The sequence below is a fragment of the Ammospiza nelsoni genome, chromosome 7 (genome assembly GCF_027579445.1).
Source record: "Ammospiza nelsoni isolate bAmmNel1 chromosome 7, bAmmNel1.pri, whole genome shotgun sequence".
NCBI lineage: Eukaryota > Metazoa > Chordata > Aves > Passeriformes > Passerellidae > Ammospiza > Ammospiza nelsoni.
In genome coordinates, this window is record NC_080639.1 from 33,688,152 (window position 1) to 33,707,171 (window position 19,020).

Here is a 19,020-nt window from a genome sequence, read left to right on the forward strand (position 1 = left end):
GTACCCAAGTCAGGAATTTAATCCTTTTCTCTCTGGCAGCAACACTTAAAAAAAAATGTTTTAAATTTGAAAACCAACTCTCAGATGCAGTCTACAAAAGGAAGTTTCACATTCACTGGTGCCTCTCCAAATGCAGGGAACATTCTCTGGCTTGGGAGGAGGAGGATGACAAGAAGTAGCTTTGTGCACTGCTGCAAATTGAGGAGTTCAAGTAAGTGAATAATCTGAGAAAAAGTATGTCTAGAAAGAATTTCAGAAGTACTCTGACTTACAGAAACACTCAATTTCTCTAAGTGTACAAAGCTGGGCCATTCACAGCATTTATAAATTAAAAAAACACCCTGAAATAGATTGGATTACATAATTTAAGGTTTTTTTCCTTGGTAGAAGATGCATGAAATCCTTGTTTTATTTGTTATATCAGAGGCTGGGTTAGCCAGGAAAACTCATGACTTGCTCTCAAGCTGCCTACCCATTTATTTTCTGAGAATATGATACATCCTTTGTGTATTCCATGAGAATGTGTAAACTTGCAACTATTCTCAAATAGTTACATAAAATAAAAACCAGGCTTATGGCTTTTATACAACTTTCAAAAAAATGGGAAGAAAACAGAAAATTAAATTTAAACTTTAGACAGTTATTACATCAGTAAAAAAACAACCAAAAAAAAGCCTTATTGATTCATTATATTGTGAGGATACAAAGCAAAAACCCAGACAGGTTTGTATCTAATTTACTTTGAGACCTTTATTTCAACCTATTTTAACAACTTTTTATGAAGATTTCTTGTTAAGAACGTTCTCACCTGCTTCCCTACCTGACACTCATGTAAATTATCAACTGGCTGATCTCTCCAGATTTTTTAACTGCAAGCATCCAGTCACTTTGTCTTGGAGCCAGTACTTCAGAATATTCAATCTTGCTGACATAAGTAAAAAATGCAAAATGGTTATTGCATAATTTATTAAAATGTTTAGAAAAATGATACAATTTAATGTGGCACTAAAACACTAATTCAAAGTATCCAATTTTCATTAAAAACGTGTAGTTGGCAATACAAAGAGTCTTGATCTGTTAAAATATTTCCCTTTAAATAAACAACTAAAGATAAAAAAAAAATTACTGTGGCACTTAATAAAGGAGAATTTTGGTTTTAATTGCATATCATAATGCTCAAATCAATCAATACACGTTCATCAGCAGCAGGGGCTATGCCTGCAGTCAGATCCTGTTTGCAGGGCAGAGCATTCCCAGCTCTCAGAGCAGCTCCCGTCAGGGCGTCAGGCGTTTGGGGTCCCTGGGGAACATGGAGGTCTGGCGGACGTTGTGCAGCCCCAGGTACAGCATGGTCACCCTCTCCAGCCCTACAGGGGATGAAAACAGCCCATCAGCACCATAAGCCTTTGTCCAAAACCCCAAAGGAGCTGCAGGTCCTTCCCAGCTGGAGCCAGCCCCACACAGCGCATCAGGCAGGCACTTCCTCATCCTCGGGGCTCTAAGCACCCCAGCCACGATGGGTGGAACCCAGATGCACACTTGTTTTTCCACACAGATCCTGTGTTAAGGTTTCCACCTGAAGCAGCTTGAACCCAGTGCTAATTCTCATGGCATCTCCTGTTTGGTGGGTATTTTGCCATGAGAACCATCTACTCTGAAGAAAAGATGCAGCTTCAGCTTCCTTGATGTTATTCTGACTGCCCTAAATTATTCTGGATTACCTGCACATGTTGCATGATCCCAAACAGATGAAGAAGCAATCACTTATTTCTCCTCACTGCAAAACACCTTCATCAAATACACAGAGACCAGTGGCTGCTGGTATGATGGTGACTTTGATAATTCCATACATAATACACTATCTTCTTGCTTCCTTAAATTTTCCTCAGAGGTCAAATTTGAAAGTGATGTGCCTGGCTAGTAATCACTTTTTCTTGTGATCACCTTTTTTTAAAACTCACCAGACTGTGCCATCAGTATTTTGCCTACTTATTTTATGACAATCTTTAAATTTGAACTTCTCTCTTTAAATTCTCCAGGATAAACAGCCCCACAAATGGTGACCTAACAAGGTCACTACTCAGAATTGTATACTGAGCTCTGCTTGGGACTGAGCAGTTTAAGTTAAGCTCAGGCTAAACAAAACCAGATACTCACCTATTCCACCACCTGCGTGTGGAGGTGCACCAAACCGAAAGGAGTCAATGTAAGCCTTGATTTTCTCCAAATCTAGAAAAGAAAAATATTGGTTTCTCACCTGCTTAATGAACCCCAAGCCAAATAGACAAGTGAATCAGGACTAAAAGAACAACAAAAAAATTACAAACTAACAGTGGGATTTTACTCACTGAACATGTAAATTGTCCAGAGCTATCTGGAATTTATGACTGTAACAGTTTTATTATATAATTTTATTAATAACTAATCAACAAGGTGTTGCTGAAAGATCCAGTAGTTTCCTCATACCTCGCTCCAGATGGTTAAACAGAATTAGATGGATTAACAGTAAGAATGAAACAAAACTCTGATTTTACCACTCATGTAACAAATTCTGTCCCTAATTCTTCCTCTAAAGGACACAAATCAAGTCAGGACTTATGTTCTTTTAAATTGCTTGTTACCAATGCCATGATGCTTGGCTCTTTCTGTCAGCAGCTGGGGGTCATGAATTCTCTGAGCTCCAGACAAGATCTCTTCCCCTCTCATGAACATGTCATACGAGTTAGAGGTTTTCTGGAAACACAAAAAGGAATTTATTTCCTACCTACAGTTCCATAGTTTGCAAATATTTACCTCTTAATAACTTAATTTTCTGATATCCAAAGCTGTTAAAAAAGCCAATTTTTGCCTACAGTGTCTGCTGTCCTGGAAGAATATTTTTGTCACTTTTCAGTGATGGCAGCAGTGTTTGACCATGAAGATCTCTTCATAAAGCTCTCCCAATTTTTGCTCATTTCTCTGCAGTATCTTTGCACCAGTGAAGAGTAACTGAAAACATTTGACAAGTCATGTAACCCTGATCTGACCTTGTTATCACAATTTTAATTACAGCAAGGCTGGAACTAAATGATCTTTAAGGTCCCTTCCAACCTACACCATTCAATGATTTTGTGGTCATATTAATACACTTTATCTGTATTGTCAAGTTATTGCTACATGGAATAATTTAAACTAAAAAAAAAACAGCAAAAACCCCATTGAGAACAGCAAGGAATTTTACTTACAGGGTTGGCTGGGTCTGGCATTGTATAAAAAGGCCTCACAGCAAGAGGATATTTGTCAAGAATGTAGAAGTCTGTGTCATACTGAATAAGTAATTCAGAATAGTTAGTACAAGAGAAGACTACATAAAAAACAAACTACAAGAGAAAGACAGAACCAATGCATCTTTGAAATAAATTAAAACAAATTTCCCAATAGCTTCCTACAATATTGTCTAAGTTATCAATAAAAGTGGTGCATTCTTTCTGAGTTTTTCAATACTATTTCTAGTGTAAACTTACAAATGCTGAACATTAAAATGTGTTGCTGTAACACATTTTGCTGTAACACAATGTGGGGTTTTTCCCCCAAAAGGTCTCATCTCCTCCTATAGATTTTGTTAGAATTGGGTTTGCATTTTTTTTGAAAGTCTCCTAAGAAGGGGCTTCGGAACATACTAGCCTGTTTGGTGTCCTCAGTACAACATATGATAGAAATAAATATAAAAGATTGAAAATAGTTTGAATCTGCTTATTAATGACAAAGACAAAACTGATGGTAGATGAAATACATGGCACCAAAATGGAAATGCAGTCAATTAAAAAATGGTAATCACCAACTCTTCACAACTTGTGCATGTTCTGAGGTACTGTTTACGTATAGATATTTACATCAACCCTATGACTGCACAGTATCAGGTTTCAGAGTCAGTGACAAATTTATTTACTTTAAAATAATTGTTACCTTTTCCTTTACCAGGCGTCCCAGGAGCTTTTCATTAGGAGTGCTGAAAAGGATTGTCATCATTAAAATGAAGTCATTTGAACTTGTATTGATGATATACTTCACAAAGTCCAAAAGACTACAAGCTACAGATCTGCTGCACCCTGACCCTTAGAAAATCTAGTAGTTGTTTCTGACTGGTTTGGGCTGTACACACAGAAATTGCAAAATAAAGTATATTTATTTGTTTCTAAATACTTGGTATTGGTCCTAGAAATCCCATAAATTCACTGACACCTAAAAATATTCTTGCTCTCAATGTAATTTCTTCCTAGTTACCATATTCTGATTACTAAAGAACTGTGCACTCTATTTCCTATTGCCATACATCTTGTGTATGACACAATAAGTGAGAACCACATGAACACTCATTGAAGAAATTATTTTCCTCCATCAAACTCTTATGATGGAAACTTTATTTGGTGCACAGATCATTTAACTTAAAATCACAAATTTTAGGACCTTAATGGTACTGGTTATATTATGGAGAAGAACAGAAATGTTTTAATTCATTAAATGTCTTTAGTAAAGTTTATATATAAACTGCTAATTAAACCATCTCTCAGTAAATCAATGGGAATTCATCATGATTGTCTAATCATTTTCCTGAGAGATGGAAAAAATAAATAGAAAGGTGTTACTAAAAAGAAAGACCTTAAGGCAGCAGCATCTTTTTGTTTAATCCTATTCAAAGATGTGACAATTCATGTGAAGGACTGCAATTTCTGGACAAACAAACACTTCTCTTCCTTAGAAGGTTCAAGTTGCTCTCACTTTATGCTGTCAGTTATTTTCTGTCAGATTTCAGAGTTTGTACCTATAGTCTGTGTTAAAAGAAAGGATTATTTTCACATACACTCATTTACTTGTCAAGAGGTCTGCACAGAAGTGCTGTTTATTCCCATAAAAGCTGTGGCTCCTCATTGTGGGCTGTCAGGTGCTCAGTACAAAACTGACACTTCACTGCCACTTTGCCAAAACTGACACAGTTACATCCTGCCAAGTACCTGAGATCCTCCTCATCACCCATCTCCACACCGGCCTCCCGGAGCATGGCCACACCTTCACGGTATTCCAGCCTCAGAGTTGGCTCCAAAAACTTAAACGGCTCACACGGGAACTGTTTGCTCACTGTCTGAATTTCAGTCTGGAATCTACAGACAAAGAAACAAAAACAGGAGCCAATTACCAAACAGTCAAGGACTTGCACCTAGTAATGATTTTGTGATTTTGCCACTAGAGGTCCCTCTTGCAACGTAGAAACTGTATCAAAACCACTTCAGGAGAAATTCTGTAATGAATTGTCTCAACAAAGTTAATGCATCTACTTCACTGATGCTAATATTTTACTATTACTTCTGTTTAATCCCTCTTGTAAGAAATAATCGACTCGGTCAAATTTTCACAGTAAAGACACTGAAATTACTCCTTAGATGTGTAGTATTTACCTGGGTTCTTTTTTGATTTGAGTAATATTCAAATATATACAAGAAATTTCCTTCTGGACAGACAAAGATTTGCATATCTGCTGGCAAAACAGTCTAATTTGTAAGCAAATGGACACCACTTCTAAACTTCTAGCCTGACTTTTTAATGAGTTAGAATGTGAATAATGGAAAATAATCCTTGCTGTTATCATGGAACAAATGCAGGCTGGTCTAATCACTTTTATTATTTCTTATATAGTAAATATTAAAATAAGTTTTGAAACAGAATAATCTACCAGTAGTGGCAAAAAAAGAAGGACATTTTAAATTAAGGATGGATCAATTATCTTAGGAACTCCTTTCAACAGCAGACAGCAAGTTTCTTAGTGCAAGCCAGCATGCTCCAGGAGATGCTAAAAGTAGTTTACTGGCCTATGGCTTCAGTGAACCTTAGAAGTCAGGCACAAAGTAAGAGCAAAGCCAAAATATGTTTTGAAGTTTGTTGTAAACCAGATTACCAATGATTATCTGGTAAAGTGAGGACAAAAGAGTTGTGTACTTCATTCCACAATGCAAGAGATGTCAAACAAAGTAAGTTGCTCATTAAAAGAAGGAAATGCTTTTATTACCTTTCCTGAAGCCCTTTGAATATCTGCACCATGGTATCTGCAATCTCATCTACCACTTCATGATAGTGATAATTAAAAGCCATTTCAATATCCAGACCAACAAACTCCGTCAGGTGTCTGTGTGTATTGGAGTCCTCAGCTCTAAATACTGTAAAATTAAACAACAGAAATTCTAATTGACCTGAAATTATCATTTCAGTTGGAAAAATAAAAATCATTATTTGGATTAGAAAGACACAAATATAACTTGCAGCCTCAGAGCATCCTCTGTAACAGTGACAGCATTACTGCAGCTGTGGTACAGACACAACCCACTGAGAGGCAGGATCTCTGCTTAGATGGACAAACTTGAGTGAAAAAAACAGACAAGCTTTCAAGCACATAAGAACTTTCAGATTTGAAAACTGCCTTTTTCAGAGGAAATGGCCTTGTACAGTGTATGTGTTCTGGGATAGGTATATGAGTTTAATATAAACACATCTTCCCACAAACCATGACTCATCTGTCAGCAATTAACAAGAAATTTGACCTTCTGAATTACCTGGAATTTTTGTTTTGTTTTGTTTTATACATTGTTATTGACTTGTTTTCAGCATTTAGAGGTTAGGTATCTTTAAACCACTTGAGGTCTTCAAAGAAAACTATTGTATTACCACTTAAAGAGGCCATGTCCTATCAGCATTTAAGAAAGAGAGCATGGGACTGGAAATCATTCCTTTTTTAGTATTTACTGACAATTACAAGTAAGCTTGTTCTCAGTAATGCTGTTCAGTACATGTACAGCAACTCCTGTGTCAACTTTACTGTCATCAGTTGCCTCAACTGAAATTTGGTTTGGCAAATGAAACAACACCAAGTGAAACTATTCAAAGCTTTTGTGTGTGTGTGTGTGTGTGTTATCTTACTTGTACCACCTGCTAAAACCAGGGCACACTTCACACGTTGCATAAAACCAAACTTTTCTTACCTGGCCCGACGCAGAAAACCTTTTCAAAGTCAGCACAAATACACATCTGCTTGTACAGCTGTGGGGACTGAGCCAGGTAGGCACTGGTTTTGAAGTAGGATACAGTAAACACATTGGCTCCTCCTTCACTGGCAGCTAGAAAGCAAGTGCTTTTGTAAGGAATTATTGAAATAAAATGAAGCAGTTGTTAAAATAAAAATGCAAAAAATCAATTAGAGGTAGAATGATAGATTATTGGTCTTTAAAGATCAGAAAAAGATTTTTCTTCAAAACATACTAGAGGAATAAGATATATTTGCATCCATCCATTCATGCCAAGGTAAATTTTGCAGCTCAGGAGAGTCACACCTTGCCTTAAATTTCTGCAAATTTAGCTGGGGCAGCTTAAAATGTTGCTGTTTCAGCTGACCTTCACCTTAGAATGAGAACAGCAGAGAACACATATCTGCACTAACACATCTACCTGCACCCCCACATTTCTGTGGAAATGGCTCTTGTGTGACATTGGCTCAGGCCAATGTCATGTCAAATGGCATTTCTGTGACAGTGGCTCAGGCTGCCAGGGGTTCACTGCAGTGAACCAAGTGCATATCCTGTTTTGCCAGGACCATCCTCTCTAACTGGAGGCACACATATCTCTCACAGTCAATCCTAGATTTACCAGAGGGCATGAGCCAAAGCTATAAAGCTTTTTTCAGTTTGAGGCAATTTTCATGGACAGCTACAGGAACAAGGATCACATGCATTTCCCGTACTGCAAAGCACCTACCCAAACTGCATCACTTCACCTTGCCAATTCCCAGTGTGTGACATGAGAGGTGCAGTGGCCTAATACAGGTAACTTTTAAAAACTTCAAATCTTAAAACATTTATGATGTTTAAACTGGAAGTTTAGTGATGATTGAATTGACTTAACTTAGTTAATTTTACAACATATGGTGTCATCCAAACAATGGGATGCTTGCTTGCTTCCAATGGGACTCTGCACACTTCCTCAGAGGTCCTACAAAACTACCTGGAAGCCTTCTAGCACTTCATGCTATATAACTATCTCTATAGGGAAAAGTCATCAAATCTTCTAGTTCAATGACAATTTTCATGTTGAAAGAACAGCTGCTTACATGCATTTTTTAAAAAGGCTCATTTTTTATCTCAATTAAGAGATGTCTTCCAAAATATACAGAAGCATAAAATTCTGTAAGCAAGACATGCACTTTATGAATGTACATATAATAACACAGTAACACAAATGCTCTGCTCTGATTTTCTATGCCATGTATCTTAGTGGCATCAACAAAACCTCAAAGAGCACCAATAAGATGGAAGGAAAACCTCCATCAGTAAATCAAGCCATTGGACTTCTGAAAACAATACAGCAAATCAAGAGAACTAGAAACAGTATCGAAATTTTAGACTTTAAGGCTGAAGCTGTTATTCCACATTTCCAAAAAGAAAAAGATCTACCACATTCTAATTGCTAAAGAAGTGACAAATTGTGCCATATAATGGCATCATATTTTATACCACGTGTTTGTTGCAACATCTTTATGATGGAATATACTTTTAATCTAAATTAGACTGGGTTTTTTTAATACTGAGAATGGAACGGGCAGTGCTCAACACTGAGAACACTGATCTGAAGAATAATGCATATGATCAGAACTAAACATTCATATACATTGCAAACTACATAAATCAGGTGTATATATATAATTTTTCTTGTCATTCTTTTAACAGCCTAAGTCAGGAAAAAAGTAAAAGACCAACTCTGACACCTGAAGTTTGCTGTGTTGCATCTAGGCTAGAAAGAAAATTTATGTTTTTTAAATAAAAACTTATTAAATTTTTGTCAGATAAGTACATTGAGCAACTACAAAAGAAGCACACCTGTAGCTGCTGGATCACATATACAATACCTGAAATGATTTTGGGAGTCTGAATTTCCACAAATCCCTTGCGAATAAGAGTTTCTCGGAAAAGCTGACAAATACCAGACTGAAGGCAGAAGATTGCCTGACTAGTGGAGGTCTACAAGAAGAAGATAAAATAATGAATCCTATGTTAGTTTTTCCTGACTCTATTACTTCTTCTGGACAGCTGGAAGGATGAACTCCTTCCCTCAGGAATACCTAATTATTGTATCTGCCTAAACAGTGAGAAGTGTGAATCCATAATTGTCTGTTACACAGAAGGAAACAGGAAAGGAAGCCAGAGAAATTATTAATTTCAATTTATAGCATATTCAGTTATAAATGAGGCACTATGGTCAATTCTGCATTTTAAAAAAACCCCTGATTTATGAGATGTGCTTCTGCAAATACAGGTTTTACAGTGAGAAATTGAATAAAAGTACTAAATTTATTAAAAGGCTTTCAGCACACGGAACTAGAACAGCTGCACAACACAGTACATGACTAAAAGCCATTAATAACTTACATAAGGTAGAAATGTCTGTCTGTTAAAGGCTACCAAATACAATGTTTTTTATGTAAAAACACAGCCACATGTTAGCCATGTACAGCACTGACACAAAACCATCCAAACCCCAAGGTCTACATTTCCAACAGTTAAGCAGCCCAGATAACACCTGTTGATATGAACTGCAGTTCTTCTGTCTTTTTTTTACCTTACTTTAAAAGTAAATTTAGCTGAAAACAGAAGTAGATTTAACTGAATTGGTATTTTTTTTTGTTTATGCACGTGACACAATTGAGCTGCTCATCTGGGTTAGCAAACACCTGCACTAAACATTCCTGGAACACTTCTGGCATACAGAATAAAACAACCACCTTAGTGACTGACTGCTGCAAGACTGCAAGGTGGTCAGCACTGAAGCCATATCTGATTTTGTGCTTTCAGCATCTAAACGTGACAGTGAGCAACCTAAAAGGGTACAAAAAACCCAACAAGTTCCTGCAAACGAGCAAGAGAACGGTTCTTTACAACAACCTGCGTCACAACACTGTTTACCTCTCTTTCTGAACAGCACCCAGCTCCTCAGTCAGGGTTAAGAAAGGCCTTGTGGGCTTTTTCACATGACTCCTCTAGCAAACCACAAAACAAAAAACCCCCAACCAAAACATATTATATAAGCAGCCACATTTAGACAGACAGTCAGTAGAAGAGCTGAAATAAAGCTACAGCCATCATCTCTGCAAGATAAAGACATCCCTTTGCCAAGAGACCCAAAGAGAAAGCTGCAGGAACACTGCAGATCTGGAGCTGTTTGCAGTTATTTGCTGTTTTAGCTGACCAATGAAATAGTTCATGTGGGTAAGTGGTTGAGACTAGTAAATAACAGCAGTTCTCACTGTCTGACAAACCACTAGTCTGATAGACCACAGCCACTACTCAAATGTTCCAAATGAAGGAAATGAGGTTTTGAGCAGCAGTTACAAAAGTACCCTAAGAGTTTTTCACCTTTCTCACATTGGTCTCCCAGCACAAGACATATGGTAAGACTCTGCCTGAGTTATGGGCATAATTTGGCATTGTTACATCCAAGTACCAAGATGATTCAAAGGGAGTTTTTCTTCTTAACCATCTCCTACTTGAAAGGTGAAAGAGCTGACACCTTTAAGTCACATTTGAGTTTCGCAATAAAGTTTTTGATGAACTAGACACATCTAAAATTGCTAAGAGAGAAGATTAATATTAACACAATTATGTTAATTAACATTAACATAAAGCAGCATAGAAAAAAATGGCTCTTCCACCCTTGGTGTGAACCAACAGCATTTTCATGCCAGAGCAGGTGAGGCTGCAGTAGTAAGTCAAACAGTCCCAGGAAAAAAAGAAAACTGGTTGCTAAATCCAGTCTGAAAGCAATTACATGGTGGGACCTAAAACTGTGCACAGGAACACAGCCAGCCAATACCCAACACAGCTCTCCAGTAACAAAGGTTGGTCAGGCAGTAACTCCTCCTGTCCTTTGTGAGGATGCAGGACAAGAATTCTGTCTTCCTAAGCCATCTATAATGGTAAGTTAGGCTTAGAAACAGCATTTATGAAAGCAGCCAAATTCACAGAATTGGACACTGAAGCTTTTATTTAACTGCAGACCAAGAACAAGCAGCAATTCTCCACACCTCAAATTAGATCTGACAAGACCACTCTTCTTTCACCAAAGGTGGCTGAGTTTCAGTGTCCATTCATTCAGAGAGTGCCAACATGGGTAACTGTTGGGAATTTGTGATACTGCAGCCTCCTTGTAAGAATTAAACAGACCCACAAGACATCTGAGGTAACTCCTAAAGAACTGCATCTGACAATTTGCAGTGGAGTCAAATCAATGACCTCAGAAGTTTTATGTGCCACTATGAAGAAAAAACTTCTCCAATTTAATAACATTCTTTTCACTGGTGTGATGTTCAGAACACAAAGAGAACAAATTCATTTGAAGAAAATGATTCAGTAACTGAGATGCTGGTATATATAGCCATGTTTCTACAATGGTAAGTAACACAGTCACAATTTGAGCTTCCACACCTAGGTGCAATACAGCAAACTAAGGACAGAGACAGCTGTCAAAATTAATTGATTTCTACCTTTGCCTTAAAATAAGATTTTGCCATGGCATTCTTCTTGGGTAGTGTTTACTCCAATAGGAACCTTCCCACATATGTACTGACAAACCATCTTATCTAAGACTATGGCAAAGATAGTCAATATTGCTTCAAGAATTAACCAGAAACAGAAACAAATTTATGATAATTAAATGCTATTGCAGTTAACAGTATTAATGTTTTAACTTGGTCTGCAAAGTTTATTTTACAGAAAACCTCATTATTTTCAATAATCACCTTTGTTACAGAGAGCAGAAGAAAGTTCAGGGAACAATGCTGAAGTAAGAGTTTCAGTTATAACTTCACTTTCATTTCACCTGTGTGTTTATTATTCAGATGCCACGAAAGAAGACATTAATGATAACACTGAGCACTGTAAGCTTATAAAAACAATAATCACTTTTCATCTGGCACAATTTGCAGTGCCAGAACAACAGCCATGTGTGCTGCCAAATGTTTTTCAGTGGAATTGAGGGCAGTTCACACCACCATGATCATCTCAGAGAGGTGAGACCGACACACAGACATGAGAAGTTGTGAACTTTCTTTTTACTTTCACATCAGCAGAATTTGTTCTGCTCTCCCCTCATTTTTGCTTTGCTGTTTGCCTGCTGTAGCTACCTATCTTCCACCAAGAACAACCATAGATACATAGCTGGCTAAATAATGTAATCTATATTCTTCTAAGTAATATACATTATTTTAAATAATGTAACTAATTTTGCAATTCCTCCACTGTATCTAGGACAAGAGAAGGTTTTGCTAGGAAACAGAATTTATCTTAAATAACATTTTTTTAACCCAAATGTGACTGAAGTCAACTTATATTCAAATTTCAGTATTACTTATAGTACAAGAATATATAAACATGAAGTTTGTAGTCTAAATTACTGGGACTGTGTATGTACACTCTGCCAAATCACTGCCCACAAGAAAATCTACATTTGCTTTTTCATTACAGCTTGGATTCAGTCAGGAAAAACACACCTTTTGCAATGAGGAAATTGAATCCAACACAATCAAATCAGGCTTGAAGTAATTGAGCATTTGGAAAGAAAGTACATTAAGATCAGTGTACAGCTGGATTATCAGATACACAGTCTGACACCCATAAACTACTAAAGACACAGTTTAATGTTAATGCTCTACCCTGAGCAACAAAAACAGGGTGATATTGACACTAAAAAGGCTTTGCTTTGGTCTCAATGAGCTGGGCAATAGCAGACACAATTGTAGCAACAGGACTGCAAAAAGGCATAACATTCAAATCACATTTGGACAGACACTGTTGAGATAAAAGTCCTGAAGAGCACAAAAAATAAACCGGAGCAAGGACATCAGTCAGGTCCACCATAAACCTGGGTGCATCTGGGCTGTTTCTTTCTTCAGACTTTTTCACAGACAAACTGAGAAGTACAACCCAAGAATTAGCGCTTCTTCCACTGGTCTTTTCTTCATTATTTGTTTTAAATAATGTAAAACTGGAGGAACTTGAATTGGTATTTTTAAGAAGCAAACTACAAGAACCAGTGTTTCGCTATTCTTCATTACTTTTGATGTACCACAGAACTTCATGAAATACAGTTTCTGCAGGTCTTTATACAGACACAGGAAGCCTACACAGTACTGAATACTTCAGTGAAACTTAAGAATAGCAGAAAAGTAAAGATTTAAAAACAGTCAGTGCTCTCTCTACCATTTTTAACTGTTGTGGTAAGTGAATGGTAAATCAAACATCCCTATGATCAAGTGGTTTGACTTCCATTAAACCATTGTGAAAAATAAATAGTTGGGTCAACAGTGGTTTCCTCACAGTCACCCATGGTTATGAGAAAGAAAATTTAGTCCATACAGGACTTCTCTTTCTTATAAGCTCTCTTCTCTCTAAAACCCCAAGTTTTCTACTCCAAGGGTGTGATCTGTATTTCATGAGTTAACCCACCAGGAACAGGTTCATTCTTCTCCAGTAATCATTCTTTAGAAATAATTTTCCAATCCCCTTACCCCTAAATAATCACAATTTTCTCTCCATACCTCACAGTAACAACTACAGCAGTAGCTTGGCATCTTGGCATTTAAGTACTTTCCACCCCCAACCTTAAAAAAACTGAACTATGAGACACTTTTGAGGGACCTTTGTCAGCAAACAAAATGCAAGACTGGTAATGATTCACTGCAATACTCAGTCTATTTCCACATGTACACAAGAGTGGAAGTCTTGCAATCTTTGCAACATACTTTGCATCTTTCATCTCAATTCATGTAATTTCCTTATTATTAATTACACTCCTTGTATTGCATGATAATCAAACCTTCTTTGGTATACATTATAGCTGGATGGAGTGATGCTATTTTCAGAAGTCCAGGTTTTTTCATTCATGTAATTAACTGAGTTTCCCAGCTCCATTTCATTGTGACTTGGCCCTATCCAGTTAACTCCGTTGTTAATCACTATTTAAAATTAGCTAATTACTTAACTGCCTTAAATACTGTGTTTAAATGGACAAAAATTACTTTAGTTGCATACAAACAATTTTTTTTAGCCTCAGCCCAACCAAGATCTATGCATTTAGTCTGGTAAATCTTTCTCAAAATAACAGCATCCCTATTTTTGATGTTCAGTGACTTCTGTCTTCCTTAAAAAACTGGGGCCCTGAGGAAATCAGAACTAGATGATACATTTAGCAGTGGCTGGACTTCCTCCCACACTTGTAGGAACAGATATCACAGCATCTCCATTAGAACCATTCTGTTAAAATTTTTCCCTGTTGCCCATGATATGGTTTTCCTAGAAGGAACAACTGGGAGAACAATGGTTTCAGATAACACATCATGTATGCAATCCTCCTTAGAACATGCCTACTTATGCAGTGCATTTGAAACACTAAAGGCTCTTTGAAGCCCCATTTGTACTCCAGTAGTTCCAATCTATGGAACCAAATCACTGAAAATCAATTTTTCTGGGTTTCTTTGTATTGTATTTCTACTCTTGTGATTCCACTACATCCAGTGCTTAGGATGCACATATGTATGTGTATATATATATATATATATATATATATATATATATATATATATATATATATACATGTGTTCTCACTGAAATTCCCCCTTTCTTCATTAAATATCTTTTCTGCTTATACAGCACTCTCTTTAAAAAAACAGATTAAAATATCATACTTAGAATCTGCTTTTGTTCTGAAACACATCATGAAAGGTGCAACAGAAAAGACACAGTGTGTGACACACTCTGAGACAGAAACTTTTCCTGTGCACAGGAGGAAGGCCAAGACAGATACCCAAGCCTAATCCTGGGCAAGCTGTGGCCAGATCACACCCAGGCACAGGTCTATGCAGAGGATGAGACACAGGCACTGCAGTACTGAGATCTGGCATTCCATCCTATCACCAATTCTGTGAAAAGCTAACCTGAATTGCTGTTCAGCATCAAACAGGTGCTTAGCACCACACTGCAGCAGCTGCTGGAGCTAAGGGGAAAAACAGCTTCTTAACACAGAGTTAAGGTTCAGAGCTCAAAACAAGGTGCCAGACATTGCTGAAGAAAAGGTGTCCCAACAGTGGTTGGGACACAGAAGAGGTTACAGCAACACCCAGCTATGTCAGCAGTTGCACCCTGCAGGCAGAATACTGACCACTAATGCCCTTTTGCTGTACTGACAAAGATATTTCAGAAGCATTGGGATGGTCATGCTGAACCACTGGATGTGCACAGGGGCAGAACTTTAGCCCAGCCCTTTCCATTCCATCTCTTGTGTTCATTCTGGCTTGAGTCTTCCTTCTTTTTCCATTACTATTTACCTTCTTTGGCTTTGCTCTGCAGATGCCCTCAACTGCATTACAGCCAAGGATGCCTCCAAGCCATTTTTCACCCAGCATTTTTAAAAGCTATTTCCCTTCATATAATTTCTCTGTTCTCTTTGGGCCTCATGGCTCCTTTCAGTTTATTATACAGGTGTTTCTTCAACATAATGGATTTTCTTAGGTTTTTCTGGAGTGCTGTTGGTTATTTTTATTCATCACCAGATGTTCAAGTAAAGCCTGCAGTTCAAGCATCCCAGATTTGTCCCCTTCAATTCAGCACACTTAGTACCACCATAAGCTGATGATCCTTCACATGATTTTCACTTTCAATCATTAATATAGAATTCCTTTCATTAAAGCTTAATTTAAGACAGATTAAGAGACCAATATGATGAGATACTGAGTACCCTGAAAAGTAACCACAGACTGAAGTTACTCAGTGTGGTACATAAGGTCAAGTGAAAGCCAATTAACTTTGGTACAAGTAAAACAATTGACACAAGTAGTTTTAGTTGCTGAAATAAGGACATCAGCTGTTGAAAAGGTGTAAGTCTCTCAGTGCCAGAACTTTTCCAAATTTTCCAATAAATGACGTTTTTGTTTCATTTCTCAGATGCAAAGATTGATTCACTAAGAAACTGCCATTATCAAGAACTCTGAAGGCAGTACTAGGTATCAAAAAAAATCAGCTAAGTTTAGTCTTCATTCAATGTTGATTAAAATTTTATTGTGGAGAGCCTAAGATGGCTAAAAAGCCTAGGAAAAGGCCAAGATGCCTCAAGTCAGTAATGCTTAAATTAGTTACACACTTAAGTGTTAGCTGCTGTTTAATTAAAAAAGAATTATGTTCTGTAAGTAATTTAGTAGAGAGTATTTTGCTGCTCATTAGAAATGGTAAATATATGGGAAGTTTATGAATTCACAGGCTGGGTCTCCATGACCTGGATAAATAAAGTGTTTCAGGAAAAAAAAGGAAAATACATGAATGCTGTGGAAACAACAAAGAGAATGAGATTGGTATCGTGGCCTAGTACAATTTCTCTGGCAAGGCATGCATTACAGCACCTCAACTGTCTGTTAAAACTCAGAACTTCCATCTTATACTTCAAACTCTTTACAGGTTTTGGATAACAAAAACTACATCTGAGAAAAAATGTTGTCTCTAAATTGTCCCTATTCAGTCACCTTTGACTTTTGCAGCTAAACAGCCCAGATGTGCACAGCCACATGTCAAATCATCAATGTTTGCCTTTGAACTGCCAATATATGTTCTTTAGTTAATGTTAGTAAAGGCAAACATTTAGGATTCAAAAATCCTGTGCTTTTACAATACCACACAAAACCACAAAAACATATTGTTTGTTTTTCTTCTGGCCAACAATAAAATTCCATCAAATCCATGACTTTTACTGCTTTGTGGATTAGAACTATGAAGAATAAACACTTGCAGGCAAGCCTGCAGCACTGCATGTTCCTTACCCTTAGATCAATGATTCTGTTGTCCAGTCGTGTATCTTGGTTTACAGTAGCTCTTCCATCCTAAACAGTTGCACAAAAGCACATAGTGAATACACACACAGCCAAAAAATAAAACAAAACCAAAACTTCAAAAAACCAACATCAATGGAGAAAAACACCCTCTGGCTAAAAGCAAAGGGTAATTTCTATGTTCAGCTGAACATCTAGATCATTCTAGAAAGAATACAGAGCAAACTGGCAGCACAGAGAAGTTCCAGGTGTAACTTCTCCCAGAGGTCACAGGCAGAACCCAACTATGAGGATGCATCAGACACACAGACACGATTGGGAACCCTCTGGTTTCGACCTTCTTCTGCAGTTCAGCAGACATCAAAGCCATAGAGATGTTGAACACAGTTCTGGAGGGCACAAAGGAAGTAAAATGCAAACCCATCAAACCCCCAGAATCACCGCATTAAGGAAGTTGCTTGGCTTTCGTGCTTTTGTTCAGCTACAAAGACAATAAAAAGCATTTGAGGATGCAAAGTTTTCACCTCCTCTCCTTCCACTTCTGGTCGAACAGCATCATCCAGCTGTAAGGGCAGCCGGGGCTCAGCTGAGCTGATCACATAGATCTGAAATTGAGAGAGAACAGAAATAGCATGAGGCTCTGCCCAAAAGGAGGTGTCATTTACAAAAGGATATTTCTAGCAGAGACTTGAAACAGTGTTTGCATAGGCTATTGGCTCTAAGGCTGTGATTTTATTCCACTACTTGAGATACACTGTGCATTCTCATGACAATACTGAAGTGCTTAGTTCTTGCTTTCCCTTAGATTTGAAGTATCTTTTTTTCTTCTGAGAAGCATCAAATTGAGCAAGTTCATACAGCTTGAGGGACAAGCCTTTTGGCATGAATGCCAGCTCTGAATATGCCAGATTTCACTGAGCTTTAGTTTCTGATTCCAGCAAGATCATCCCGTTCTTCTCCTTGTTAATGTATCATTTACTTATCATCTGAATACAGCTGAAAGAGCTATTTCAGATTCAAAAATGTATGAGATAACTAAAATACAATCAGAGAATGAAAACCACCTTGCTGTGCTTTATGGTCTAGTATTGCTCCTAGAGGAGCAGTGAATTTGATGTTCTTTCAGAAAAATCAAGCATGGAATAATCTGCACACATATTAAAACATGTTTCTTCAAAATCTGCAGATTTTCCCCAGTGCTGTTAGCTAAGATTTACCTCACTGCTATAATAGCCATTGTGCTCCAGTCCTGGGGTGACTGGGTTTCAGCTGTATTGTAGGCATACAGTTTGGTTAAAAACCTTCAGAAGTAAAGGATATTACATAAAGGTTTAAATATGCTTTCTATTTAAACAAATTATAAAGTTACACTTCCTCCAGCCCTACAGCACAAGCTCCAGGAACTTTAGATTTCAAAAGTTTCCATACTGTTAAGCCACTAAGAGTTTATTTCTGTGAGAATTATGTATTGCAGCCCATTGTACTGAGGGGAAGATTGTAACTCTGATAAAGGAGAAACTTCTGACTTGCACTTAAAAAGAAGCAAATTTTTTATTCCAGGATCTACTACAGTTAAGAATCAAAAACTAGAATTACAAACTTTTGTAGCCAAATTGTTCTAGAGAGAGATACTTTTTTAAACTTAATACTGTAATTCAAATGGCAGATAAAAACAGGGAAATATAAACTCCAAGTATCTTAAAACCAGAAGTGTTTAATTTTTGCATATAAAACACTGAAATCTGTAGCTTAAAGCAGTGTATTTCTCTGACATGAGATTCCTTACTGACAAAGTTTATGTATGTAGGCAGACAGACAGTCTCAACAGATAATCTATCAAACAATTAACCAGTGCTCCATTTGCTGAAAAATTTACCCTCTGAACGTGAAGCTCAACATCTTGCTGAGTACAACCTCCAACTTTCTGGTATGCTTTCCTCACAACGCCTTCGATGTCCACAATGCTCTCTTTGGTGATGCTGGCAATGAAGAGAGGACAGGAGGCTCAGTCAGCTCCACTGCACACTGCAGCAGCCTCAGCACTGAGCACCACTCATGCACTGCATGGACAGCTGAGCAACACAACAGGCAAGGCTCTGGAGTTACTTTTATATCTAATAACTGATTAATAAAGGAGT

The 19,020-nt window shown here is 37.4% G+C and overlaps 1 protein-coding gene across 1 annotated transcript in view; it reads right to left on the reverse strand.

Moving 5' to 3' along the window:
• Positions 1 to 724: 724 nt before the first annotated feature.
• Positions 725 to 19,020, reverse strand: part of DARS1 (aspartyl-tRNA synthetase 1) — a 36,683-nt gene continuing 18,387 nt past the window's right edge. Inside the window, exons 5-16 of the mRNA XM_059476437.1 lie at positions 18,759 to 18,861; positions 17,407 to 17,487; positions 16,874 to 16,933; positions 8,924 to 9,035; positions 7,008 to 7,142; positions 6,041 to 6,188; positions 4,992 to 5,138; positions 3,946 to 3,988; positions 3,225 to 3,305; positions 2,622 to 2,733; positions 2,158 to 2,229; positions 725 to 1,367 (exon numbers count right to left, since the gene is read on the reverse strand). Of these exons, the coding sequence (XP_059332420.1) occupies positions 1,276 to 1,367; positions 2,158 to 2,229; positions 2,622 to 2,733; positions 3,225 to 3,305; positions 3,946 to 3,988; positions 4,992 to 5,138; positions 6,041 to 6,188; positions 7,008 to 7,142; positions 8,924 to 9,035; positions 16,874 to 16,933; positions 17,407 to 17,487; positions 18,759 to 18,861 (1,186 nt within the window). The 3' untranslated portion in view covers positions 725 to 1,275. The remainder of the gene's footprint in view (positions 1,368 to 2,157; positions 2,230 to 2,621; positions 2,734 to 3,224; positions 3,306 to 3,945; positions 3,989 to 4,991; positions 5,139 to 6,040; positions 6,189 to 7,007; positions 7,143 to 8,923; positions 9,036 to 16,873; positions 16,934 to 17,406; positions 17,488 to 18,758; positions 18,862 to 19,020) is intronic.